Below are 23,754 nucleotides of genomic sequence, written 5' to 3' on the forward strand. Positions count from 1 at the left end.
TGCTGTTATTTAGCCACGCTTTGTTTGCCAACAGGTCTCGCTGTCAGTAACGTAAGGTATCTTCGTGTCCTGATGGAAGGCCTATGTTAACGACAGGCTCGTCTGTGTGCCCGAGAGGGAAGCATAGCTCCAGCCCAACATGACAAAAAACCCACAAAATTGCAATTTTTTAATATGTGAAATAATGCTGACTGAGGAGTTAATGTGTATAAACAAAGCCTATACCTTTGACTCAGATAACTTGTTTCTTCAGGTTAATCTAGCGTTGCATGAATAGCTCCAAATGTGGAATAACTCATAAAATAAGAGTTTTTTCATCTTACATAGGAATGACCTAGGTTTTTCTTTCTTCCAAATAAGGAATTAATAATGCAATAGTTGTTGTTTCCAAAGAGCTCGGCTTTTTTGGGCAGTGTCTCTTTTTTTTTCCCCCCTCCTCTAGACCCAATGAAACACATGGGCGTTTGGAGCCTTTAATAACTGTTTGCAGAGCCTGTTCTTGATTTCTTTGAGAATTGCCAATGATTTTGATGTCAGAGTTGAGAGGTACAATTGTAGTGTTAAATTTCTCAAGTCAGACCGGTTGAAAAGGAAGGTCAAACGCAATAACGTCCAGGTTCCGCTGGGCGGGCGGGGGCGTCGGATAATGTGCGATCGCAGCGTTTTACGCAGACGGATCGCCCAAGAAAAAGTTTGGCTGTCACAAAACTAATAAAGAACAAGCCTCCGGAGAGATGGTTTCAATGATGCAGGTGTAGGAATCGAGGAGTGTATTTACATACAAGCCAGCTTAATAGCGTGGGATTTATGCTAAAGTGGTTCTTAATGCAATACAAATTGAATACCCCGTCTTGCTCAAAACGAGGAAAATGTTAGAAGGAAAGATTTTTTTATGGCTTTTGGGGGAGAAAGTGTTTGGCTTTTTTTAGGGAACGTAAAGGACAGCAAGATGGATTTCTTCGGGTGCTTGCCATGTTAAACTAGTGCTTTAGGTATGCGTGTTGGATTCGGAGCCAGCCTTCCAAGTTGGTTCTCTGTTGCCTTGAAAATCAAAGTTTTGAACAGATTTGGGCAGGGTTTCTGCCATGTATCTGGCAACACGGACTTAAAATTAACTTACTGAAAAAGCAGATAAAGTTTGTTTGTTTGTTTTTTTTTTTGTAAACTGTGACATTAAAAAGAAGTCCTTAAAGAGAGCAGCTATGACTCTACAGCCTCTTGCTGAAACTCCCATCTTTTCCCTGCGTCTCTCCTACCCTATAAAACAACTATTATGTGTTTATAAGTTAGCGCTCCATGTCACTTATAAAAGAAGACTTATTCATAAACTTCTGGATAGACAGTTCTGTGGGAATATAACTTTATTGGCATAAAACAAGCCGCTTTTTCCAGATAATGTAAGCTATACCAGGCTCTTTAAAGTCATAGCGTGCTATTTATTATTTTATAACCTATAAAAGACACCAGTGCTGAGCCTTCAGTGTTATTGAGAATGACACTACGCCCACATGGGCAGAAAAGATAAGACGAAGCCCAAGCGAAGCTCCCGCTCCCCGCGAGAGTCGCCAGCAAGGTGCCGAGGGCTGCTCGGGGCGCGCTGCAGGGCTGCCCTCCCCGTGCCCCCGCTGCCGGCGGCGAGCGCCGGGCAGGTCGCGGGTGGGCACCTCTCGGCTTTTGGGTGGGATTTGCTGCAAGTTAGAAGGTCTTAAAACAGACTTGGATGTAGTACCTCAGCTTTTGAAGTCAGGGCAGATGATTTGGACACAGACGCACACACACACGCCTTAGAATTTTTTTTTTTTAATGGGCTGAAATCAGTATTTACTCCACCATCCAGAAACCAGCGAGCAGCCACCGCGGGGTTGTCTTTGCTTTCTGAATACGCTCAGTATTTGGGAAGAGCACTGAGCCCACAAAACCCTACAGCTCACCCAAAGGACAGCCACTTCCCAAATCTCCAGGTTTCCAGCTGCCGTGGATTTGGGGATGACAGATGGGGATCGCGTCGGCCAAGTCCGTGTCCAAAAGACTGCTGCTGCTCCCTGCTTGGGAGGAACCGCCCTGCTGCCAGAGCGGGCTGCTTCGAACCCGACCGAGAAACCGTGGCTGCGCACCCCCGTGAAAAGGAGGCATCAGCCCTTAGCATATGCTCATATTTACTTATCCTATTTATAAGGACCATCCAGTACTCTGCGCACTAATTATAGCAGCAGGGACTGGAAGAGATTTCCTTGCTCATTGAGTCCAGGCCTCAGCTACCACAGGCAAATTCCCTCTGCACTTGCTTTCAGGAAGCCTCCAGGTATGCTCTGAAAGCACTTAGGGTGATCTCCCTAGCGTCTGGGTATTTCCAGTGGCAGCCCAAGCTGGGCTGAGGCTCAGAGAGACAGCAGTGGGTATCTTGATGTGGGTATCTTGTGTCCAGTACTGACGGGCTTGGGGTTAAACAAAGATAGAGTGGACCTGGTGCTCAACTGGAAGATGCCTCCGAGGCTGGAGGACGGATCAGCATCGCCACTGGAGACCTGTAATGTGCCCTGCGGAGCCCTGGGTGCATCAGCCGCTACCTGCTCCTTCCCATCCCTCCCTTCAGTTGGACGGGGGCGCTGGGCTGAGCGTAGGCATCGCTCTTGAGTTTTGGGGTTGCGGCTGGAGCATGTTGGTGATGACCTGCCTGCTGCGCTAGCCTGGGACGCTGGGCAGCCCCGCGAAGCAATGCCGCGTGCCTGCTCCGTGTGCGCGGGAGGGCCTGGCTGCCAGGGGGCTGGAGGAGAAGAGCTGAAGCATTGCCGGCGTTACTCGCACCGCTGAACAAAGGTATCCTCAGTCGCTGGAATACACCTTGCCAGTGTGCATTTATAGAAATAAAACCCGTACCTTGGTACTGGAGCAGGGGATGCCAAGGAGGAAGGTGCAACCGGCTCCTCCGCAGGGGCTGCCCCGCGTGAAGTTGTAAGGCGAGGCACCTCGTAGAAACCTGCCTGCTCTAATTGATAACACATTACGTCTCAATGGCCAGCGCTGCGTGGCCGGGGAGCGATTTTAATGGTAAATCAATAGTCTGATAGAAGCAGACCAGAAATCTTTTGACAGTTATTCAAGAGGGACTTGTCAAAACACGATGTATTTATGACCGAGTTCCTGCCTGCCTGTTCAAAGGCACTTGAACCCCTGCCAGATCCTAAACACGCTCGGATTCCCAGGAGTTATATTCAGCACAATAAGTGGATATTTCACAGTAAATATTGCCTTGTCAGAAAGCTGGCATAAGCACCCAGTTGACAAGCAACAATTGGCTGCTTTGTATGGGTGCTGCGAGGGCTCGTCTCTCCGTCGGCGGCAGTGCTTGGGAGCAGAAATTTCTGCCCAGCTCCAGCCTTAGGAATTAAAAATGCTTTAAAGAAAACTGCAGATCGTTGAGTCTCAGCGGCCTCCATCTGAACAGTCAGCAGAAGGAATTGGAAAGGCTCGATGATTAATCACAAACACAAAAGCCGGCTGCTGGCTGACGGTAGGTATCCGCTCTTCTCCGAGGAAACCAATTCATCAGCGTTATTTGTGATTCATAACACTTATGTGAGGCAAATAGGCTTATTTAGTACACGGCACCCTGCGCTTGCATGAAGTTACGAACCAGAAATGTTAATTATTCTCCGTCCTCTCGCCGCTCGCAGCCCGTCCGGGATTTGGGCAGCGCGGTGTAGGCTGCGGCGGCGCCGGCGCGTGGGCGCGGTGCCGAGAGGCGAGGGGTGCTCCCGGGGGCAGGGCTGTGCTCTGTCCTGGGGTTTGCACGGTGCGCAGCGTGGTGCGGCTCCAAGCCACCTCTGGGCTCTGCGACGGGAGAACGGCAAAGGTTGGGATGAAGAGAGGGAAATGAAACGATTTATTGGACTTGTCTGTGTGACTGGTGTTTGTCATCGCCGAGGACGGCTGGCAGTGCACCAGGGAGCACGGGCTTTAAGTGTGGTCTTATTTCTAACAAGAATTTACACCCTCGAGTTACACAGTCCCGACCGGGCAGGGGTAGTGACTATCCGGCTGGATAGACACGAGGGGATACAGTCCTCAGCCATCACCTGTATTTACCCAGATGGTTAACTGCCTGGAGACTGCGGTGCAAACCGGGGTTGGAAAATCATCTTCTGGATGCCCAGGCCCCTTCAGGCAGATGCAGACCCAGAGGAATTATTTGCATTTCCACGTGAACCCCAGCTGGGAAGTTGTTCGTGTAGGAGTAAATGGGGTACGGTGGGAAGGGTGTCCGTGACGAACCCCAAACCCGCGACCCTCAAAGCTGATAAATCCTGGGGAGTGGGAGTAGATTTGGGACTTGGAGAAGGGCTGCCCCAGGTGACCCCAGGAAGATGGGGTGTGGTGTGAACCCCAGGTCCTCTGCGCTCACGGCCGGACAGACAGCAGGTGAGACAAACTAAAGAGCAATCTTAACCTAGAAATCAATTACGTATATCGTAACCGTTTCTTCCCATCTTACACCTGAAAGTTTGATCTTAACTTTGTTTTGGAAAAGGCTTTGCTAGGTTTTGTATTGAACCCCCCGGCTGCCCGGGGGCCGGGATCGGGGTGGTGAGCAGAGGCGCAGCTGATCTCGGCAGTAAGGTTAAAACCCGGCAAGGCAGCGCCAGTGCCGGTGCCGCCGGGAACGGCGGGGAGACCCCATGTCCTGCCGGCACGCCGTGCCCTGAGACTCGGCGTGAGCTGAGGACGTGTCCTCTGCCTTCCTGCGCCGCACCTCCGGGCTGGGACAGCAGCACCGTCTCAAACTCTTCAGCAGATAGAGCTTCAAGAGCATCGCACTTTCTCCAACCTGCCTTAATTAATTGCTCTGTAATTGCACAGAGACTTCTGCTTGTGCTTCCCACCTTTTCCCGAGAAATGCATTTGCAGTCTGTATTCCTGTCACTGTTCCCTTCTGCTTTCTGATCCTGTTTACTTTGCTAGTGGCTTTGATTCCTGAACTTCTCTTTGAGGAGTTCGTGTCGAGGGGAATCTTTATATTTCATAGGACTTGAGCAAAAAAAGGCGAAGCAGGCGGGGAATCTAGCATGCATAATTACTGTCAGATGCTATCCGCAGGTTTTGTTAGGAAAGTACATTGTACTCTGTGAAACACCCAGGTTTAAAAGCTTCACAGCCTTCTAATCGGCTGTTCTGTAGTATAGGGGGAAAAATGTGCGTGACATCTGGTCTCTATCATGCAAGAGGTGCTTTGAAATTTGTGTGCTATTGTCAATTTATATCGTCCTGTTCTTTCTGTGCGCGTCGCAGGGATCAGATAAGCCTGTAGTACCGGCGGCTTGCTGAGTCCCGTTGCACCGACACGTGCCACCTCTGCCGCGCCGTCTCTCGCGCGGGGAGGGAGTACTCGACCGCTGCTTTTGGAAACAGAAGAGTGGCTCCAGGTTTTTAATACCAGTCTCTTTCCAGGAATAAAATGAAGTTTATTTCGGTTCGCTGTCCTGCTCTTGTTGCCCTGAACGTCCTCTCAAGTTCCTATTCATTCTGCCCTTGCCCATTAGCAATACTTTATTAGTCCCCCACCTTCCCCTGCTCCTGCTGGGTAGCGATTCTGGCTTTCTGTGCAGTTTTTCTTGGGAGTTGTCAAAGAATAATTACGCCCCATTAACTCCACTTTGTATCATTACTAATTCACACCTATAGAGTATTTTCCAAGCAACTGATCTCAGTTGTCTCTTAATTGCTGGAGTCCATAAACTCTATTAGGCTGAAACCGTGCTAAGGATTTGCACCCTCTAAAACGTTTCCCTCCAGTGCGAAACATAACAGAGAATGTGAGTGCGGCAGCTTTATCAGATCTTATTTCTTCTCAATTTAAGCAAATTATTTGCTTCTGGCTCTGTTGAAGACTACAAAATGTGTATGAAGATGTAAAAAGTGAGAGACTGGAAGCACGGTGGAAGTATAGATCATGTTCCCTAGGGGTTAATCTACGTTTGTGTCGCTGGGTGATGTTGGGTGGTTGGCTGAGGTGGAAAACCGAACGATATCCCTCTTGCACCCATTCGGTGGGTCGGAGCCAGCAGCCTGCGTATGGTCCGAGATCCAGCTGTGTCAAATATGCCTGGACTTGCGTTGATACGCACTGACCCAGGATGAGGATCTGGAGCTCGGCTAGGCGCTGCGGCAGCCCAGCGGCCGGAGCATCCCCTGGGATGCTTCCCAAAGGGCTTCACCTGCGAGGGAGCTGGCGCTGGTGAGCGATGGTGGGAGAAACCCGGTTTCCCGGCTGCCCCGCGCCCAGCACGGCGGGCGATAGCCAAAAAGGCAGCGTTGTGCAGCACGGAGCCGGTGGCTTCTGGAGGCAGAGCCGAACCCAAGCCCTTGCCAGGGGCGCCAAGAGGGCGGCAGGAACAGGCAGATGCGTTTTTACCAGTTTATTCCATTTAATGTGATTAATAAGCAGTTTCATCCAGGTTGAGCCTGAAGCTTAGCGTGCTCTAAAAAAATCACCCCCAAACCCCCTACCCCAAAGGGAGCAGTCGGTGTACGCTCATCAGCTAAAGCACTTGTCCCTGCCTGGCCAAAGAGCTTGTCCCGCACCCCGCCTCAGGGCCGGCTCCTTGGGCGTCCCGGCTGGAGCGGACGGACAGACGGACGGACGGAGCTGCTGCCATCTCCGTTTGCCGTCAGCTGTTTCTGCGAGGAAAAAAAAAGCTCAATATCCGAGACCTGCTTGAGCCAGCGCAGCGAAGCGCTGCTCAAGCTCGCTTCAGATAACAAATGGTTTCAACTGAGCATAAAAGAAAAAAAATACTGTTGGTGGCAACCCTTATTTCCCTGGAAAAAAATCCCAGACCCCTGGCAGAGAAACAGTTTCTGCACAGAAAACATGACACTATTTACAAAAAGCGATGTCTAATATCCTTTTCCAGCTTGGAAAGAGGAGTTTGTTTTAATACATCCTTTTTTAATTGCCATGAGCTGGACTTGTAAATATTGTAAGTGGTTGAGTAATAGTCATCTGTGAGCGGACCAAATGAAGGGACATTTTTTCCGCTCTTGGAGCCCTAACACATTCCCACAGCCCTGACGGGGGACAGCATGGAGCAGATATTAACCAAAACAAAAGCCTCCTAATTAAAAGATCGATTAAGCCCGGAGGACGCCTACGTGCGTGATGCCGGTGCCCAACGTGTGCCGCGGTCCGGCGGCCGCGTCAGGAGTTCACGTGTTGGGGCTGCGTGGGGAGGTGGTGGAGTGGACCACAGCGATCCAGCCCATTTTCAGAACAAGATGCCTTTCCCTCCTCGAAGAAAGAGGAGAGAAAGGGGGGAGTTCTCCCTAAGAAAGGGGAGACTAAGGAGAATTCGTTTTCTCTAGCAGGCGCCCGACAGCCGTGTCGCCTTATTGCTATCGTTTAGTTGAGAGAGAAAATCTGCTTTGCTGGTTTGCTGGATCAGTCTTCAAAACGATCCATAACTTATGTTTTTTTAACACTGTCCTTCTGCAGAGCAGCATGGTGTGCCCGAACTCAAAAATAGTCGTAAAGTTTTGTAAGACGGTGTTAGTCATTCATTTCTGCGTATCAGCCAGTACGGGTTTGGGGCAGGACGGAGCACGCTTGGGCCGAGCTCTGTTAGACTCTCGTTAATGCTGGCTGATCTTCATTTTCCCAAGTCAGGTACATACCCGAAAGCCCTGCTTTTGCTCTGCAAATAGCTTTGTCTGAAAGCAGGAGTAGTTTGTATGGGAAACAATTTCCTGATGCAATTTGGATTTCCTTCTGAATAATCCTTTGCCCCAGTGGGATGGTACAGAGGGATTCTAGGAAAGCTTAACTGGCCTTGCCTTGAGTTAAACATATCCCTTAATCTTTGCGAGGCAGATGTTTAAGTAGGAAGATACCCTGCAGGCACTGTTAAAAAAAAATTAATTTGAAGGCTCGGGAAGAGAAAGAACTGCTCTACCAACGTGGGGTTTGAGTGCACGTCGCTGTTCAGGTCATCGGCGTGCAGGGATCTGGTGAGAGGCTGGTACGGGGGAAAATCAGTCTCAGGGAGGAGGAGCAGGACTCAGAGGAAGAATTTAATTGCAAAAGACCAATTGTTAAAGGTGAAGGCAGCAACCTTAACGTCGTTTCATCTTTTCCAGGAATGCTGGTGGTGATCGTGCTGCTGCTGATCGCGATTGCTGTGGTCGCTGTCTGGCCGACGCACTAACGCGGGTGCGGGGCCCGGCGGAGCTGCGGCTCGCCAGCTGAGCGCGGAGAGCTCCGGAGGAGAGACCGACTTTGTGCAAGGACCTTCTGTGCTTTCAATAAACTCGACAGTATGAGAATGAAGCTGTGTCCGCCAGACGTCCGTTCGGCCTTCGGTGCACGGCTGAAGAGCGCTGCGTGATTTGGAGGGTTGGCACTCGACAAGGACTCTTCCCACCTTCATTCGGCCTTCGGGAGGCTGCAGCTGGCTGTACAACAGATGCGCTCGGCGCATCTGCGTCTGCGCCCGCGCTGGTGTCGGGGCGCTGCCTGCCCGGCCCGCCGCCGCTTCTGTTGAGCGGTCCGTCGTCCCCAGCACTTTAAAATACTAAAATAAAGGTGCGGTTTGGGAGTAGAGCGGTGGCACTCCTCTGCTTTCCGATACCTTCCTTCAGAATGAAAACTCTTACTTGTTTCAAGGAATAAATGTTTTTGGGGAATGACCGCACCTGGATTCTGGCAGGATGGGACGCGAGAGCACGCGGAGCCCTGCGGGGCGGCGCGGGACCCCGTGAGCTGCCCAGAACCGCTGGCGAGCGAGTCGGTCCTTGGCCCCCGGGGGAGAGTTACCGGCGTCCATCTCCGTGGACAGAAATGCACCCAGCAGCGGGTCTTGAAGCAGCGGAGAGCCCTGGCCGCCGTGTGCCCGTGAGGAAGGCCTGCTCTCCACGGGCCCTGCCGTGCTCTGCCTCATCTACGTACTACGTACTAATCTCGGCGGTCGAGGTCTGCCTCTTTCTTTTATAACTTTTCACACACTGTTAAAACTGAGAGGAAGGAGTACCTATTTAAAAACTAATGAAAAAGAAGTATTGAATGTTCGCTTCTGGCCAAGAAAATCATTATTTTGTTATACGTGCCAGTTTGATTTCAGAATTGATAGAGCAAGCAATAAATACTGAATAAAAGCCGATCCATTTATATACAACTTATCTGCCTGGGTTTTTATTGTTTCCTACCATCTCGTGTTCCACTTGAATGATTCTCCAACGCTTCCATTTCCTGAGAGCTGATTTGGAGAAGGAAAAAAGCAATTCCTGTCAGACTTCGTGTGTATCATGACATACGTTTCCTGGCGGATCTGTAACACTTGCCAGCCCTGGGCTGGTCCTCATCTCTCTCCATGGCTCTCACCGGGCTCTCGGCACTCACGTCCCTCTCCCTGCTCTCCGCCCGCACGGCTGGGGCGGCGGCACGTCGAGCAGGTCTAGCGCTGGTCTGGGAGGTGGGAAGCCAGGGTGCCCTGGTGCTGCGTCCCTTCTTGAGCGACGCGAAGCCGTTTTGCTCTGCTGGACTCAGTTTCCCCATCTGTCAGGTGGGACTGAGCACTGGCCCCTTGGTTAAGTGCTTGGCGATGTGCAGATTGGAGAGCAAAACTGCTCTTCTCCTTGCAGGTGTTGGCTGGAGCTGAGGCTTTGACCCAGTCGCTCCCGGCTCCGAGGTGGGACCGACAGAGCTGGCTATGACGGGAGAAAACGGGGGTTTGCAGGAAGCCGAGGCAGGGAACTGTTGAGTACCCCACCGAATACAGAGCACATCGATGGACAGGAGCCGTTCCCTGGAGCTGAAGAGCACCATTGCCCCGGCTGCGTGCTCCTGGGAAGGGCAGGGGGCGGGGGGGAGCAGAGCTCGGTGGAGAAAAGCCCAGGTAGGTACAGCTGAGCCTCATGGCGCGGGGCACGGGGCTTCAAACGGGGCTCCGTGCTGGTGCCCAGCCCGTCTTCGGGCGCTCAGCATTGAAGGTCGGAGCTGGAGGGAGACCAGCTCCTCTGGAGGGACTCGAAAGCTTGGGGCAAGGCGGACTGTGCTCTGCTGTCTTTGGCACCCTCGTCTGGTGTTCGCAGCCAAGGGTGGGAGACCCAGGCTTGGACTTGGTGGTAGGTAACTAGATACCACGTTCTGCCTGCGAAGCAAACGAAACGGTGCCCGTGGCTGGGAGGGAGCCGAGTCTTCCGTGCATCTCCATGTGCTTTGCTAGAGAAAATCCTTCTTGAAGCGTTTAAAAGTCCTGTCCGGGTTGTGCCTGCTTGCTCGCTTTTCCCTGGAGAGATGCTTCATCTTACAACCTTCAAAGGAAGGGAGGGGAAAAAAAAAATTGTTTTACGTTCTCATGGTTTTCAAAAGGACACAACAGGTTTTTGATTAGCTTATTGCTTGATCTCAGATTAGAAACGGAGCTTTCAGCAAGGCTGCTCCAGCTGGAAACAAATAAAGGGCAGCTTTGGAGACGTGTTCCAGACTTCTGCAGTCCTGCGGTTCGTGTGCGGAGGGACCGACGCTGGGAACTGCTGGAGCTGCTCCTCAGCGGCAGCCCGCACCCGAGCCCCGCAGCGGGGTTGCGCTCACGGCTCCGGCGCAGCCTCCCGGGTGTTCGGTGACAGCAGGCGAACAACGGCGCCGGTTGTCGAGATGAGCCTACGGACCTGGGTTTCTAATTAAATCTGTCGTTCACGGAAGGAATTAAGGTTTTGTTTGAATTCCCAGGACACGCGGGATGGATGTGTAATTCATCCTGATCAACGTGTCGTGGTAACTCTGTCCTGATAGAGGCTTTAAAAAGATGTTTTCTGACCTGGTGGGTCCTCAAACACATTTTTTCTGTTAGTGCCTGGGGAAGGTAGAAACGCGAGGCTTTGCTCTGCTGAAATGCCTAACAAAGGGGTTCTCAGACTTGCCCTTTAGGTAACATTTAATGTGTCGCGTGGGTGAGGAGTTTTATTAAAAAGAAGTGGATTTGGCAGCGTTCCGCCATGTGTGGAAAGCTTTTCTGTCTCCCTGCCCCGCCGAAGAAAAAGGCAGGTTGCAATACCAGAGCTGGTTGCTGGCGCTGAGCAGGCGGGGTCGGAGGGCCCGGCTCGCCGGGGTCCGCCGCGGTTTTGCCGCGCTGCTGCCTGCTCTGATCTGCGGGCACGGGGCACGGGGTGCTCAAGCTGCCCCATGAACCTGCGCCGCGGGGCTGCTGGAGTCGCGCACCCGCGGTGGCTTCCCCAAGCTGAGAGAGACCGCGTTTCCCTGGTGCCCACCCGGAGAGACATCCCCGGCTTCGCCTTGCCTTGCACCTCCGCCATGTCTCTCGAATGAGGACGTGCCAGGGAGTTTAGCCGCTTCCAGTTGTTATTTCATCAAAAATACAAGTGCTGGGGGAAGATCTGGTACGTTAGAGGTTCTTACATGTCCGAGTGCCCTTGGTAAGAAGTCCCTAGCTCCTATGTAAGGATAAAGATGATCTTGAAAGGCTGCTGGGCATTTTCCCGTGCCCTTATTTCTGGAGGTTGGGTGTGAGCTTGGTGCTGGGCTTGACACGGTAGAGAGCTGCTCTCCCGCGCTGCCCGGCGGGACCAGGCTGAGAGCAATCGCTCCGGGTCCAGCCCGCAGTGGGAATCGCCTCTTTCCCCTCTTTTCAGAGCCACCACGTCTTCTTCGGACACCCGGCCACTTGCCGGGAGGACGCGGAGCCAGAGCGATCTGGGAAACCCATTTGCTTCTCTGGGGAGCCGCAGGCGACAGCCCCGGAGCAGAGGTGGTGGCATTCGTGACCCATTTGTCTCCGCAATAAAGATCTGAGATTTCTGACCTCCAAAATGCTTTTGAATTCATAAATTACCCGCGACGCTAAGGGCATGGGTCACACACGCTGACCCCGCGGCAGTTTGCAGGACCTTTTGCCTGTATTTTTCTCTCTGGAAGTGTTTTGCTGCCTCAGTTTCCCCCCGCCGCCAGCTTTCTAGCGTCTCTGTACCACCAGCCCGTGCCTGGCCTCGAGCACCGGCTGCTTCAGCGGCGCCTGGAGCCGCGGGCGCCCCGTGGGAGCTGGGTGATGGCGCCCGGACCCCTGCGGCGCGTGGGCAGAAAGGGACGGCGCTGGCAAGCAGCCTGGGGATGGGGGCAGCAAACGGGTGTGGAGTGGGGCTGGCGGCTCCCCTGACCCCGTCCCCATGCCTGTCCCCCGTCCCCACGCCTGTCCCCCGTCCCATGCCTGTCCCCCGTCCCCAGGCCTGTCCCCCATCCCCACGCCTGTCCCCCGTCCCATGCCTGTCCCCCGTCCCCATGCCTGTCCCCCGTCCCCAGGCCTGTCCCCTGTCCCCACGCCTGTCCTCCGTCCCCATGCCCGTCCCCCCCCTCTGCGCGGGGTCCCGCAGGTTTCGGCGTGCCCTGGCTCTGTCCCACTGCAGGGCACGGTCTCCTCCGGCGGCAGAGGAAGGATGGGGATCCCGGCGGGATGTACCGGTGGGATGTACCCAGTCCAGAGCTCACAGCAATCCCAAAGAGCCCAGAGGTGCCAGCGGGGACCCCCACCCACCCGCCGTGAGCCTGCGGTGACCCCCCTGTCCCCGAGGGCTGCGGCCGCTGGCGGGGAGGGTGCTGGGAGGGTGCTGGTGGGACAGACGGCAGGGACAGACGGCCAAAAATCTCTGTGTGCCACCTCGGCCCCTGCCAGAGGGACGCTGGCAGAGACCTGGGGAGGTGGAGGGGACACCGTCACCCCCCTGCCCAGGTCCCCAGCCCTCGGCCTTGCTGGCCTGGAGGAAGCAGAGATCCTTGGAGGTTTTTACAGTTTACAAGAGTTTATTCAACTGGTTTCTGACTTTAGTTCTACCGGGTGGGTGCTGAACAGTTACAAGCTCCTTCGGATTCAATTACAGCCAATCTAACGAAACAAACAAACGAAGAGGCAAAAAAAAAAAAAAAAAGAAACAAAAAAAAGAAACAACTTGGAAAAACAACAAGAAAATCCACAACTTTTTCACGTGTCATTAAATATATTCATATATAATAACCATAATATATTAGTATGCATTGTAAAGAAACATCGCCCAAAGCAGTATGCAATGGTCATAACTAAACAACATTTACAGTTCAAGATATTAACAGAAATAATCAAAAAAAAAAAAACAAACCAAACGAACCCCCAAACGAACACAGGTTTTGTGAGGGGAGAGGAGGCGGGTGTGCGGGGAGAGGGCACGGACACGACGAAACGAACAGAAACGAGACGAAACGACTTTTGTCAGGTGCTACCGTCGGGTGATGATTGTTTTGGCATTTCAGCTGCTCTCCGAAGCCGCGCTGAAGGCGCCGCGGCCCCTTCCCCGGCCGCCCCCTCCGCCCCCAGGACCTCGGGCCGGGCCCCGGGGCGATGGGTGGGCGCTTGGGTTCCTCGCTGGGTGTCACGGGGCTGGTACCCGGCCGCCCAGGCTGATGGTTAGGAGTGGCATCTTGTCCCTCTTCGGGTGACGGGCCAGAGGTCTCCCCCCAGGAGATGTCCTGGAGCAGGGAAGAGTCGCATCCCCAACACCCCGAAAACGGGGCTGCTCTGCCTTCCCCAGCAGAGGAGGGCTGTGTACCAGTTACACCAGCTGCTCCTGCAGGTCGAGGTTACTGGGAGCACACGAGGGGCACTGGGGGACCATGGATGGAGCAGACGGGCTTCTCTAGTCTGGTTGGAAAGGGCAAAACTCCAACAGGGATCAAGGGGCAGGGTCCTGGTGGGACAGGGATGGGGACTTTGCTTCTGTGGGTCGCTCTGGCGGGCTCCAAGTTGTTTCATGTCTTGTGCAAACTCTGTTTCTTTCTGATTTCCCAGGTTGTGTCGGTGCCTGGAGGGGTCCGGCCACGGGACGGGGTGGGCGGCGTTTCTTCGGCAGCCTCCCGACCTGGTGGGATCGGGGAAGGGGCCAGGGCTTGTTCCCGGGGGGCTTGGGGGTGTCAGGGCTGTGCTGGCAAGGACGGGCGCGCTTGCCAAGCTTGGAAAACGGGAGCGAGCGTTGGGTGTCCAGGAGTGCTCGGTGGGCAGCTCCTGAGTCCCCACGTCCCCTGGCCTTGCCTTCATGCTCTGGCTTTGGGTCGGATCCAGTTGCTTTTAGGCCATTTGGTCTCCTGCAGTTCAAGGGCATCCTGGCAAACCGAGGACAAGCTGTCCCCAGCCGGCGCGGGCTGTCCCTGCCATCAGCTGATGCTAGCTGCAGGAGAGCATCCAAGCCCTGCTTTGGGGCTTTAAGCCTCCATTTAGACACTTGAGATCAGATTTTATCCTTCAAAACTTGGTGGCTTGGATTCCCTTGACTGAAAAACTGTTGGTTCTCCTTGAGCTCTGAAGTAAGGAAAACCGGGCCGGCTCTGGGTAAGGGGAGAAAACACAGGCTTGGGGGGTTGCTTGGTGTCCCGGGTGGGATTTCTCTCCTAATACCCAAATTAACTTTGGAGGGGCCTCGTGGCTGCAGGGGGAGGCTCAGCAGAGCGCCTTCCCTCCGGGTGGTGTCTCCAGCAGCCCGGGGCTGGCCAGTGCTTCCCTGGGAGCCCTCCGCTTTACACCTATTTACATGGCTGCCTCGCTTTATGGTGGTTTATGTCATTATATAAATATTGTCAATTGCTATAAAACAAGGCAAAACCACTGGAAAATGTCATAAAATAGATGTTTCCAAGTTTCCTAAAAGGAAAAATATCAGGGAGGTTTTGCTTTTCGTAGCGACTAATGTTTGCTTCTCCTCCAGGTACCCGTCCTGCCCTCCCTGCCTTGCCTTTCCACCCCGGCTAGCGCCGGTCTCCATCGGTTAGGTGAGCTCCGATACCCCCGCTCCTCGAGGGCCGGTGTGGCGGGGGAGCAGCCTGGCAAGGGGATGCGATGGCAAACAACTGCCCATGCAGCGCCCCGGGGGAAGACGCTCCGGCCCTCAGGCTGGGGCCTGGGCTGTGAGACGGAGGCGAGGCAGCCGCTACCTTGCTTCGTGCATTAGAGACTGGCAATTATAGATTTGCTGGTTTTCACCCCCAGCAGAAGGAGGAGAGCAATTTGGGGAGCTCCGGGTGGGTCACACTGTGCTCATCCCGCCCCGGCTGAGCCCTTCCCTTGGAGCAGGTCTCTGCCAGGCGTTGGGTGTAACCTGGCCAAGGCTTAGAGCTCTGCGCTGGCCCCGCTGCCCGCGGGGACGGTCCCTTGGCACCCGCCGTCCCACCTCCTGTGTCTCCCAAGGGGGCTGGCCACCTTATGCAGGGCTGCTGGGGAGCTCCAGCTCCAGAGGGAGCGAGGGCAGAGCTGGTGTGGGTTCAGGAGAGCTGGATGAGTTTGGGAGCGAAACCGCTGCCAGCCAGGACCTCGGTGTCATCTGTGCGGATTTTCTATCATGTGAGGGTTCATCAGTCTGCTGATGGAGGCACCACGCCCATGAAGGAGGTCTCAGGGGTGGCCGCGGTGGAGACCCAGGGGCTGCGAGGGGTGAGATCTTCCAGGGCACCTACAGGAACTGGACGCCAACTTATTTTTTTGCAAAGTCTGGGTGTTTCCTTGGGGATCCTGGTTATTAACTCCTCGGCTGTGAATCGGTGGCTGGGAGGTGGCCAGGGCATCCCATGGGCTCACGCTCCTTCGGCTGGTGGGGGGCAGCGCTCCTCGGGGCGTGGGGGCCGGAGCAAGGAGTCGCTCCCCAAGTTCTGCCTACGCAGAAGGCGCCCGCTAACGTGGGCTCCTCGTTGCTGTGCCTAACCTGGGATCAGCGCATCGCCACGGCCGGAGGCCTCGGCCGCTCCTCGGTACTGTACAGCGGGCGATGGTTACAGCTATCGGATACCAAAGAGGCTTCAAATAACCCACATCAGTCGATCCTCGGATCTGTCCTCAGTGATAAGTCTCTGTTTAGTTTCCTCTATGATCACCTTCTTGTTCAACCTAAGCTGAGAATACGTATTTTGGGGGATGGGGGGGGGTAATTTCCAGCATTGCCATTGATTAGTTCCTTACAGGTTTGATGGTCCCGTGCCGTGCTTTGGAAGCAGCAGATGTTAGCAGCTGGAAGGCAGTTTGGTGTCTCTGATTTCTTCAGCCAACAGGGCAGAAAGAAGCTGGGGGGCACCGGCTGCCGCGCGCCTGCACCCACCCTCCTCTTGTTTTATATCCACGTGTGCGATTTTTTTTTTGTTGTGTTTTGTTTTGTTTTGTTTTCTCCCAGAATACAAGGTACAAACCTGGCAGCCCCACAGCCGCGATCGCCATCCCTCCCGTCCCCCCCAGCCCGCCCTGGCAGCGCGACGTTCCTCCCACCGTCCCCATCGCCGGTCCCTGCCCGCCCCAGCTCTACACAAAGCAGCATGCACAGTCAGTCTCTCCCTCTCACGCGCTCCGTTGCCTTCTCCTCCTTTAGGCTTTCTTACACTTCCCCTTCTTCTCCCGCTGCTGGAACTTCCTGAGCCGCCGAGCCCACGTATCCCGCCACTGGATCACCAGGCTGGTTTTGTCCGCAATGATGCCGCTCTGGTCGGGAGAGTCCTCGTTGTTGCCCAGCAGCAAATACTTCTTCATGGGCTTGATTTTGGGGCACTTGCACGCTATGTCCTTGGAGTGGATCCACAGGGTCTGGTCTCCGCGCCGTATCCGGTTGCTGCCTTGTTTGTAGACGGAGATGATGTTGACCGTGAACTTCCACCAGTCGGCATTTTTTTCCGCTTTCAGGATGTGGATCTGGACAGCTGGAAAAAAAAAACGAGGCAAGAGAGGAAAAGATCTTACGGTTTGAGCTGGCGAGAAGAAAATTAATTTTAAATCTTACCTAATAGGCTGTGTGAGGAAAAGGGATTTTGTCTCCTGAGCCCAGGCTGGGGGAGAGCGACCACGGGTGGTGATTGCACAAAAACTGCCTCTGTCCCCAGGCCATCGCCGTGAGCAGGAGTAGCCAGTGCTGGTAGCAGAGGGTCTCAGCAAAGGTACTAAGACCACCATAAGCTTGAGAGATGCTCTCCAGCTCTGCGGCCACAAAGGCAGCCCTCTGGGTCCCCAGCGAGCGTGGGCATGGTTACCCAAGGCCCCCGGCGGGCTGGGAGCAGCTGTACTCCGGGAACCATGGCACTCCGTGCACTAGGAGCCCTGGGAACGGCACAGGGCAACCTGGAGCGCCGGTGGGGAGCAGGTTGCCTCGCTCTCCTATCCGTGTCCTAGGGAGGACCATCATCTCCCAGGCTGTGGTTGTGAAGCAAACACAGATGGAGCAGTTCCACAGGGCTGTTGGTGCAGCAACATCTGCCCCAGCACCTGCGAACACTTAAAGTGATCAAAAGAATTTTTAAAAATCAGGTGGATTCATCTACACTGGACCCTGCCTTTTCCCTTGAAGCAGCAAGCACAGAGAAGATCAACAAACGCAGGGCCAGGTTGTGCCTGCAGCCCCGGGGGTGGCGGAGCGCGGGGCAGGGGTTCTGCGCACACAGCGTGCGTTGCGGTGGGCACGGCAGGGAGGTGCTGTCCCCATCGGCCGTGCCAACGCCCCGGGCTGCGCCGTAGGACCCGGCACAAGCTTTCTTCCTGACCCACGTGTCCAGAGAGCAGCACGTGCTTCAGCCAGAGGATGGGTTTCTACGCAGGCCGTTTCTCCAGCCCCTCTGCCCTCCCTTCCTCGCCTCTCAGCACATCTGCACCAGGACTCTAAGCAGCCCCAGGCTTCAAGAGAAGATGAGTCAAAATCTGGAGCAAAACACTGGGACTGGGCCATATCTCCAAGCATTTGGCATCTGGAGGTAGGAAAGACCTGTTAGGGCCTCCGGCACGTCTGCCTGGGGCCAGCCCAAGGAGACAGCTCTCCGTGAGCGCCCAGCCTCGGAGCTGGACACTGAACGGGTTCAAACCTATGAAAGGATTTGGAAATGGGGAGATTCACTGTTGTGTGTTTCTAGGAGACGTTCCTGAGCCAATACTGTTCAGTGCTTGCTGTGGAAGATGACATTGCTGGTTAAAAGCATGGGTGAAGGACTGAGGGTAGGGCTCAGTGATCTTAAGGGTGGATGTCAGTGGCAGCACCCAACCTGACTTCTGGGTCTGGTGGACTCACTTGAGCTTCTCTGTAAATACTGAATAGCAACATCGGGCTTCAAGGGAGTATCTTGGTATGCAGCGTCCTGGCAGAGAACTGGGAGATAACAAGCTCCCAAAGCAAGACTGAGATGAGAGGATGACTATGAACCATAAACAAGAGGATGATGTTTTCCAAACCCGTGGCTGATGTTGTGTAGCCCATCTGTAGCCATATGGACTGAGAAAACCTCCTGAGAAAACTTTGTGAGGACTCAGCCCTCCACTGCTCCACCCCTTGCTCTTTCCTGAAGCACGGTTCATGCGTTACATTATCCCTGCACCCACCAGCATCCGTGCTGGAGTGGTGGCCCGTGATCCCGCAGGGCCAGTGAGGAGGTGACTTGGCATCATGAGCTGGGCAGGAGAGGACTCTCCGCAGGGTTGTCCACAAAAGTGCTGGGATGGCGATGGACACTGGTTTGCTTCCAGTATGCTCGAGGGTAAGGCTCTGCTCACGGCTGATTTCGGGAGCCCCCAGAGCCACCATGGTTTTGTCCCATGGGGTAGCCCAGGCTGCAGCCCGGGTGGCCCTGAGCAGGCTACGGTGACCTCTGCCAGCCCTCCTCCTCCATCCCTACAGCAGGTGCTGTTGTGTCCTTTCTGGGTGACATCCGTGGACTTGGGTTCAAACCACAGTGAAGGATGGATACCTGCGTGGGAAAGGGAGAGTTTGGCCCCACAGCATGGCAAGGAAGAGGAGATGATAGGAGCCTGGAGGAAGCTCCTGCTGCTCCGGTGGGCTTTCCGACGGTGGTCCATCACGGCACAGAGACGGCAGAGGAGGCCGGGAGCAGCAGTTGGCTGAGATCGCATCCTCCAGGGAGGTTGAACACATTCCTCCTTGCTAAAAATCAGCTTCCAGGAAAGTATCTTCAGCGGGAAGTGACGGCCCAGCCTGCCCGGGTTGGTTTGCTGACTGTGAGATGAGTAGTCCCCACCAGCAGAGACAGAGGGAAAAACCCGTGTGGTGATGCCAGCCCTGGCCAGGAGAGCAGGCAAGGCCAGCGGCTCTGTGCAGGCTGGCGCAGTCCAACCCAAACCTGCTTTTTGACCAAATCTTCAAGCCTTTCCCTTTTTTTTCCCCCTTCCCCTCCATGCCCTGTGAGCTCTAACCCCCTGCCTGTCCACCTGCCTGTCCCAGCCATCTGGCCAGTCCCCAGTGGGTCCAATCTCGATTGCATAAATTATCAGAGGGAGAAGAAACCTCAAAAAAACCCAGGCAAAACTCTCCCATTTGCCTTGTAACAACCCAATTTTAACCCCCCCGGATTAGCAGTGGAGGAGCATCATGCTCGCTTTCAAACCACAACGTGCAAACTGATTTCAGGCTATGGAAGGAAGCGGGGCTCTGCAGCCCAGCACGGCTTTTTAACACGTTGCAAAAATACATGTGGGGTTTTTTTTTTGGAGCATGTCATGGACGCCAGATGCTTTCATTAAAAAAAAAAAAAGAAAAAAAACAACCCTAAGCTCTGACTGTGTATTTCCCAGTCTGGTGTGAAGGTAGCAAAATGTGAAGATTAGCCAATTTTTATTTTTTTTTGAAACAAATTTTTCCAAAAAAGCTTAAACCTTTGACCTGCCTGGGTCCACACTGACAAAATGGAGAAAATGAATGAAAAGGAACCGGAGAGAGGTGGTTACAGGAAACTCCGCTCTAAAATACACAGTCTGTATTTTTTTGATGTCAAGGCCCCCGTCTCTTATTTTTTTCCCCTTTTATTAATGAAGTGGAAGGAGTGAAAGCCTCGGTGAAGGCTTGGCTGGCATGGCCGCAGCTGCCTTCACTGACAGCGACTTTTCTGCCCATAACTTTGCATCCAGGACGCATGGTTTCCCCCGAGCCTGGTTTCAAAGCCCAAGTTTAGCGGTGACTTGCCTGGGTATTCTGGTGGTGATGGGGTCTCCAGCATCTCCAAGGGACATGAGATGTGCGGAGATGCAGAGAGGTGCCAGGAGGAATTTTTGGAAGCACCTAAGCTGGCTCCCCTGGGTGAATCCCCAGGGATTTAGGGATTCATTTCTCATGAAAGAAGGCTTCCGTTCTGTCATGGTTTTGGGGGGACTCAGCTGCACCCCACCACCCCAAAGCTGGCTTTGGAGCTTGATGTTGTCCTTCACCTGCCTTTTCCTAGGGCAAAGCTTGGCTTTGCCTGTGCCATGGTGACCTGCTGGCACTTTGCTGATGTTCACTGAACCCTGTACAGATGCTGAGCTGCACTGGGGACCATCCCTGTCACTGCATCCCCAGAAAAATGTCCTTGTCTTTGGGGCAGCCAGATGGAAGGATGCAATAGGGGATGATGGATATTCAAGCGGGTGGCAGAGATGATGCTCCCCTGGCTGTGGTCTCCTGGGAGGGGATGGTGACCCGGAGCGGGAGAACAAAATGAAATGAGCAGCAGCTTTCACTGTGTTACCATTCCAGTCACACTGGTTTCCAGTGGCTCTGGTCCAGGTCCTAAGCACAGCGGTGCCTTGGGGTTGCCCTCAGCTTGTGCCCGCTCCTCCCCATGCTTTGCAAATGGTGGGCAGCCAAGCCCTGAGGGTAATTTGGGGCTGGCTGCACCCCCCAGGTATCCTCGTAGCACCAAGGATTTTGCTCCAGGCTTGCTATTTTGCGCCCTGCTCCCTGTCAGCCCCAAGGGAGCCCCCAGTCATCCAAATGGGTGCTGAGAGCCGAAGGACAGGGGCTCGAGGGGTGAGGGAAAGATGCTCAGTCCTGGTGAGTGCATGGTGCTGCCCCGTTAACTGCATCCCACCTGACACGGATGCTGCTGAACCGCAAATCCTGCCTGGATGGTGCCTTACACGAGCCCAGGCGATGCATTCAAGTGTCTCCCGAAGTGTCTTTCTAAAGAAAAAGGTGGCCAAGTGGTCCCTGGACTGTGGGAGGGGATGGGGGGTCCCTGGTCCCCTCCTGCATCCCCCGGGGCTCAGCCCTGGGGCCCATGATGCTGCCCGGCTCCTCCAGGCTTGGCTGGGAGCCTCCAGCCACAAGAAAGACCTGACGGCTTGATGTTGCAGATGAAAGCAGAGGGGTTGATGATTTGATGTTAATAAAAACAAAAACCAACCCCAAACCCTCGAAACAACATGTTTGAGGGCAGCTGCGTAAAGGCTTAAATAAAAGCAGCGCCTCGCAGCATTCAGAGACTGTGAGTCAGGGGCCCAAAAATCATGAGATTGCCATGAAAAGAGTGAGGCTGGAAAAAAATTATATTTTGGGGGGTTTTTATTTACTTTTGGGGTTTGTGATAAATCTCCTGATTTCAAGCTTTCCGCTGCCAAAGCTGAGCTGGGACTGGGCTACATGGACAAACCTATGCATCCTATGTGCTCTGGGAGCTGGAGCTTTGTGGAGCTTCCAGTGATGGGGAGCGTCACTGCGCTGGCCCCGGGGCAAGATCCCACGGGACTGCGGGGGTGGCAGTGGGAGCAGAGTGGTTTGCAGGGAGAGACAAGAGGGTCTTTAATATGGAAAGATGGAAACGGGTACTGGGGACAGCGGTTGTGGATGCCGGTGTCCCAGCCTGAGCCGGGGCTTTCCGAAGGCTCCGGTCCCTTCTCACCGCACAAACAGAGCAGAGCCCGTGTGGATTTTACTCCAACCAGCAGCAAAAGGTGACCTCGACACCATTCGGGTTTGGGAAGGGAAAAGGCTGGCTCCTCGCTGGAGCAAAGGGTTAAAATGGGATTTTTTCCCCCTCCCCCTTTTTTTTTTCTAATGTATTTGGCGGTGGCTTTGTCTGCCTCCAGTTGCCAATTTCCTACTGGTTTAATATTGGAGATTTATGACCGCTAATCCCGGCTGGCCTGGGTGCGCCCTGGCCCGGTGCAGTCCCTCCCCGCGGTGTCGGGGGACCCCTCGCTGCCCCGGCTTGCTCCGGCTCGCTCCGTCGGGACGCGGTTATGGGCAGGGATTGCTCAGCGCTTCCCCGCTCCAGGAACGGGATTTCTCCACCATCCAGGGCGGTGGAAGGGGCTGTGAGCTGGGGACAGTGCTTCTCCCCCGCCTTGGGTTTTTCTGTGAATTTGGGTTTTTTCTCCCCCCTTCTCTCTTTTCAAGCTGCCTTTTGAAAACACGTTTTGCTTTTTTCCACCGGCCCCTGCCAAACTCCTCTCGACAAAGGGGGTGACTAAGTGAAGTCTCCGCGAAAGGAAGGACATTTTTTTTTACTATTTTTTTCCAAGAAAGGGCAAAGTGAGCAGATGATCTCACCTTTCAGATGAGGATCCCATCCCCTCCCCTGTGCTGCACCAGGGCCATGGGGAGGGCGTGGGGGCAAGAGCTGGGACCACAGTGCTGGTACCCAGCAAAACCCTCCAGTATCGTCTGTGCAGGATCGGGCCCCGGGGGAAAGATGGGGGTTAAAAAGTGCCAGGTTTCTTTTACCACAGCCACTCATCCCACTGGGATTAACCACAACACACAGACAGCAGGAAAAGCCCCAAAGATCGGGCTGAAGTGGCAGCACCCAAGCGAGCGAGGGATGCTCCTGCATCATCTGGAGCAGCATCACCTGCTCTAATAAAATAATCCCCGCTCCCTTTGGGCTGTGGGGGAGTTTCCATCCTCCGCAGGGCTCAGCGGGATCCCCCCGCTTCCCCAGGCTGATTTTAACTCTCCCAAACCCAGCGACCCCCTCCTCTACCCCCAGTTTTCTGGGAGCCGAGCAACCCCTGTGCTCTACCAGGCAGCCAAAATAAACCCAGAGAAAGCTTTTCTGCTTCTGTTCTTGCCTGCTCCCCCCGAAATCTCCCAGCCTGCCCTCCCCACACCGTGTTTCACTCCAAATATTTGCACGAAAACCCATCTCGCGGGAAAGAGCCCAATTTAAAATAAAAAGAAAAAAAAAACCACAGAAACCCAACAAAAACAAACAGATAAGAAAAATAAATAAGGGAAAATATCCCCTTTGAATCGCTGAATGAAGCGGGGAGCTAAAAAGCCCCATTGAGGAGCGCAGGGCGGATGATAGCTTCCCGATTGAGCCCGCGGGAGAAGTAACTCTGTTCAAGCTAATTAAGGCCTTTTAGGACATTCAGTCCAGCGATGCTGGCATAACGGTGAGGAAAAGAGTCTCCTAATTGGCTTCCTGCTGGGGTGTCAGTCCCAAAGTCTTTATTATCCTTCCCTACACCTTTTCAACTCTTTCTTCCCTCCCTGGCCCTGTCGAAAGCATGGGCTGCCCCGGCATGGCCGGGCTGTGCTGCGGCATCGCCTACCCTGCTGCCTTGCCAGGCTGGTTTGCCCTCAAAAAAGCAAATTTGCCATGGCTACGGGGCTGGCTGGGGCCGTGGGGCTCGTTGGGGCCATGGGGCTGGCTGGGAACCCCCCTGGGGCCAGGAGGGCTTGGGTGGGAGCACCATGGTTCCTGCGCTGGGACAGCCTGCGCCTGCTTGCCCTGAACCAGCCCCAGCAAGCGGCTTTGGCTCACTTGTGCTGCTGCAAAGTGATGCTATGTGAGAAAAGAGACAACCAAAGGTCTTTCCAGCACCTCTATTCATTGCTCCAGGGTTTTCGCCTGCCCGAGACAGCTCTTGAGCTGCCCTCATCTTCCTGGGGTCTGTTGAAGCCCACATTACAGCCTCAAACAAAACCAAGCGCAAGCTTTCACCTGAACTCCCAGAAACATCTCCCTGGCGAGACTGGACAGGCCAAGGAGTGAAACCAGCT

The 23,754-nt window shown here is 54.3% G+C and overlaps 2 protein-coding genes across 2 annotated transcripts in view; one reads left to right on the forward strand and one right to left on the reverse strand.

Moving 5' to 3' along the window:
* STX8 (syntaxin 8) overlaps nucleotides 1-9,127 on the forward strand; it is a 107,594-nt gene extending 98,467 nt beyond the window's left edge. Inside the window, exon 8 of the mRNA XM_082326672.1 lies at nucleotides 8,131-9,127. Coding sequence (XP_082182798.1) covers nucleotides 8,131-8,198 — 68 coding nt within the window. The 3' untranslated portion in view covers nucleotides 8,199-9,127. The remainder of the gene's footprint in view (nucleotides 1-8,130) is intronic.
* A 7,243-nt stretch (nucleotides 9,128-16,370) lies between these two features.
* Nucleotides 16,371-23,754, reverse strand: part of NTN1 (netrin 1) — a gene marked incomplete at both ends in the record, with an annotated part of 105,945 nt that continues 98,561 nt past the window's right edge. Inside the window, one exon of the mRNA XM_082326521.1 lies at nucleotides 16,371-16,699. Within this exon, the coding sequence (XP_082182647.1) occupies nucleotides 16,371-16,699 (329 nt within the window). The remainder of the gene's footprint in view (nucleotides 16,700-23,754) is intronic.

Source organism: Platalea leucorodia, assembly GCF_965183815.1.
Source record: "Platalea leucorodia genome assembly, chromosome: 14".
NCBI classification, from domain to species: domain Eukaryota; kingdom Metazoa; phylum Chordata; class Aves; order Pelecaniformes; family Threskiornithidae; genus Platalea; species Platalea leucorodia.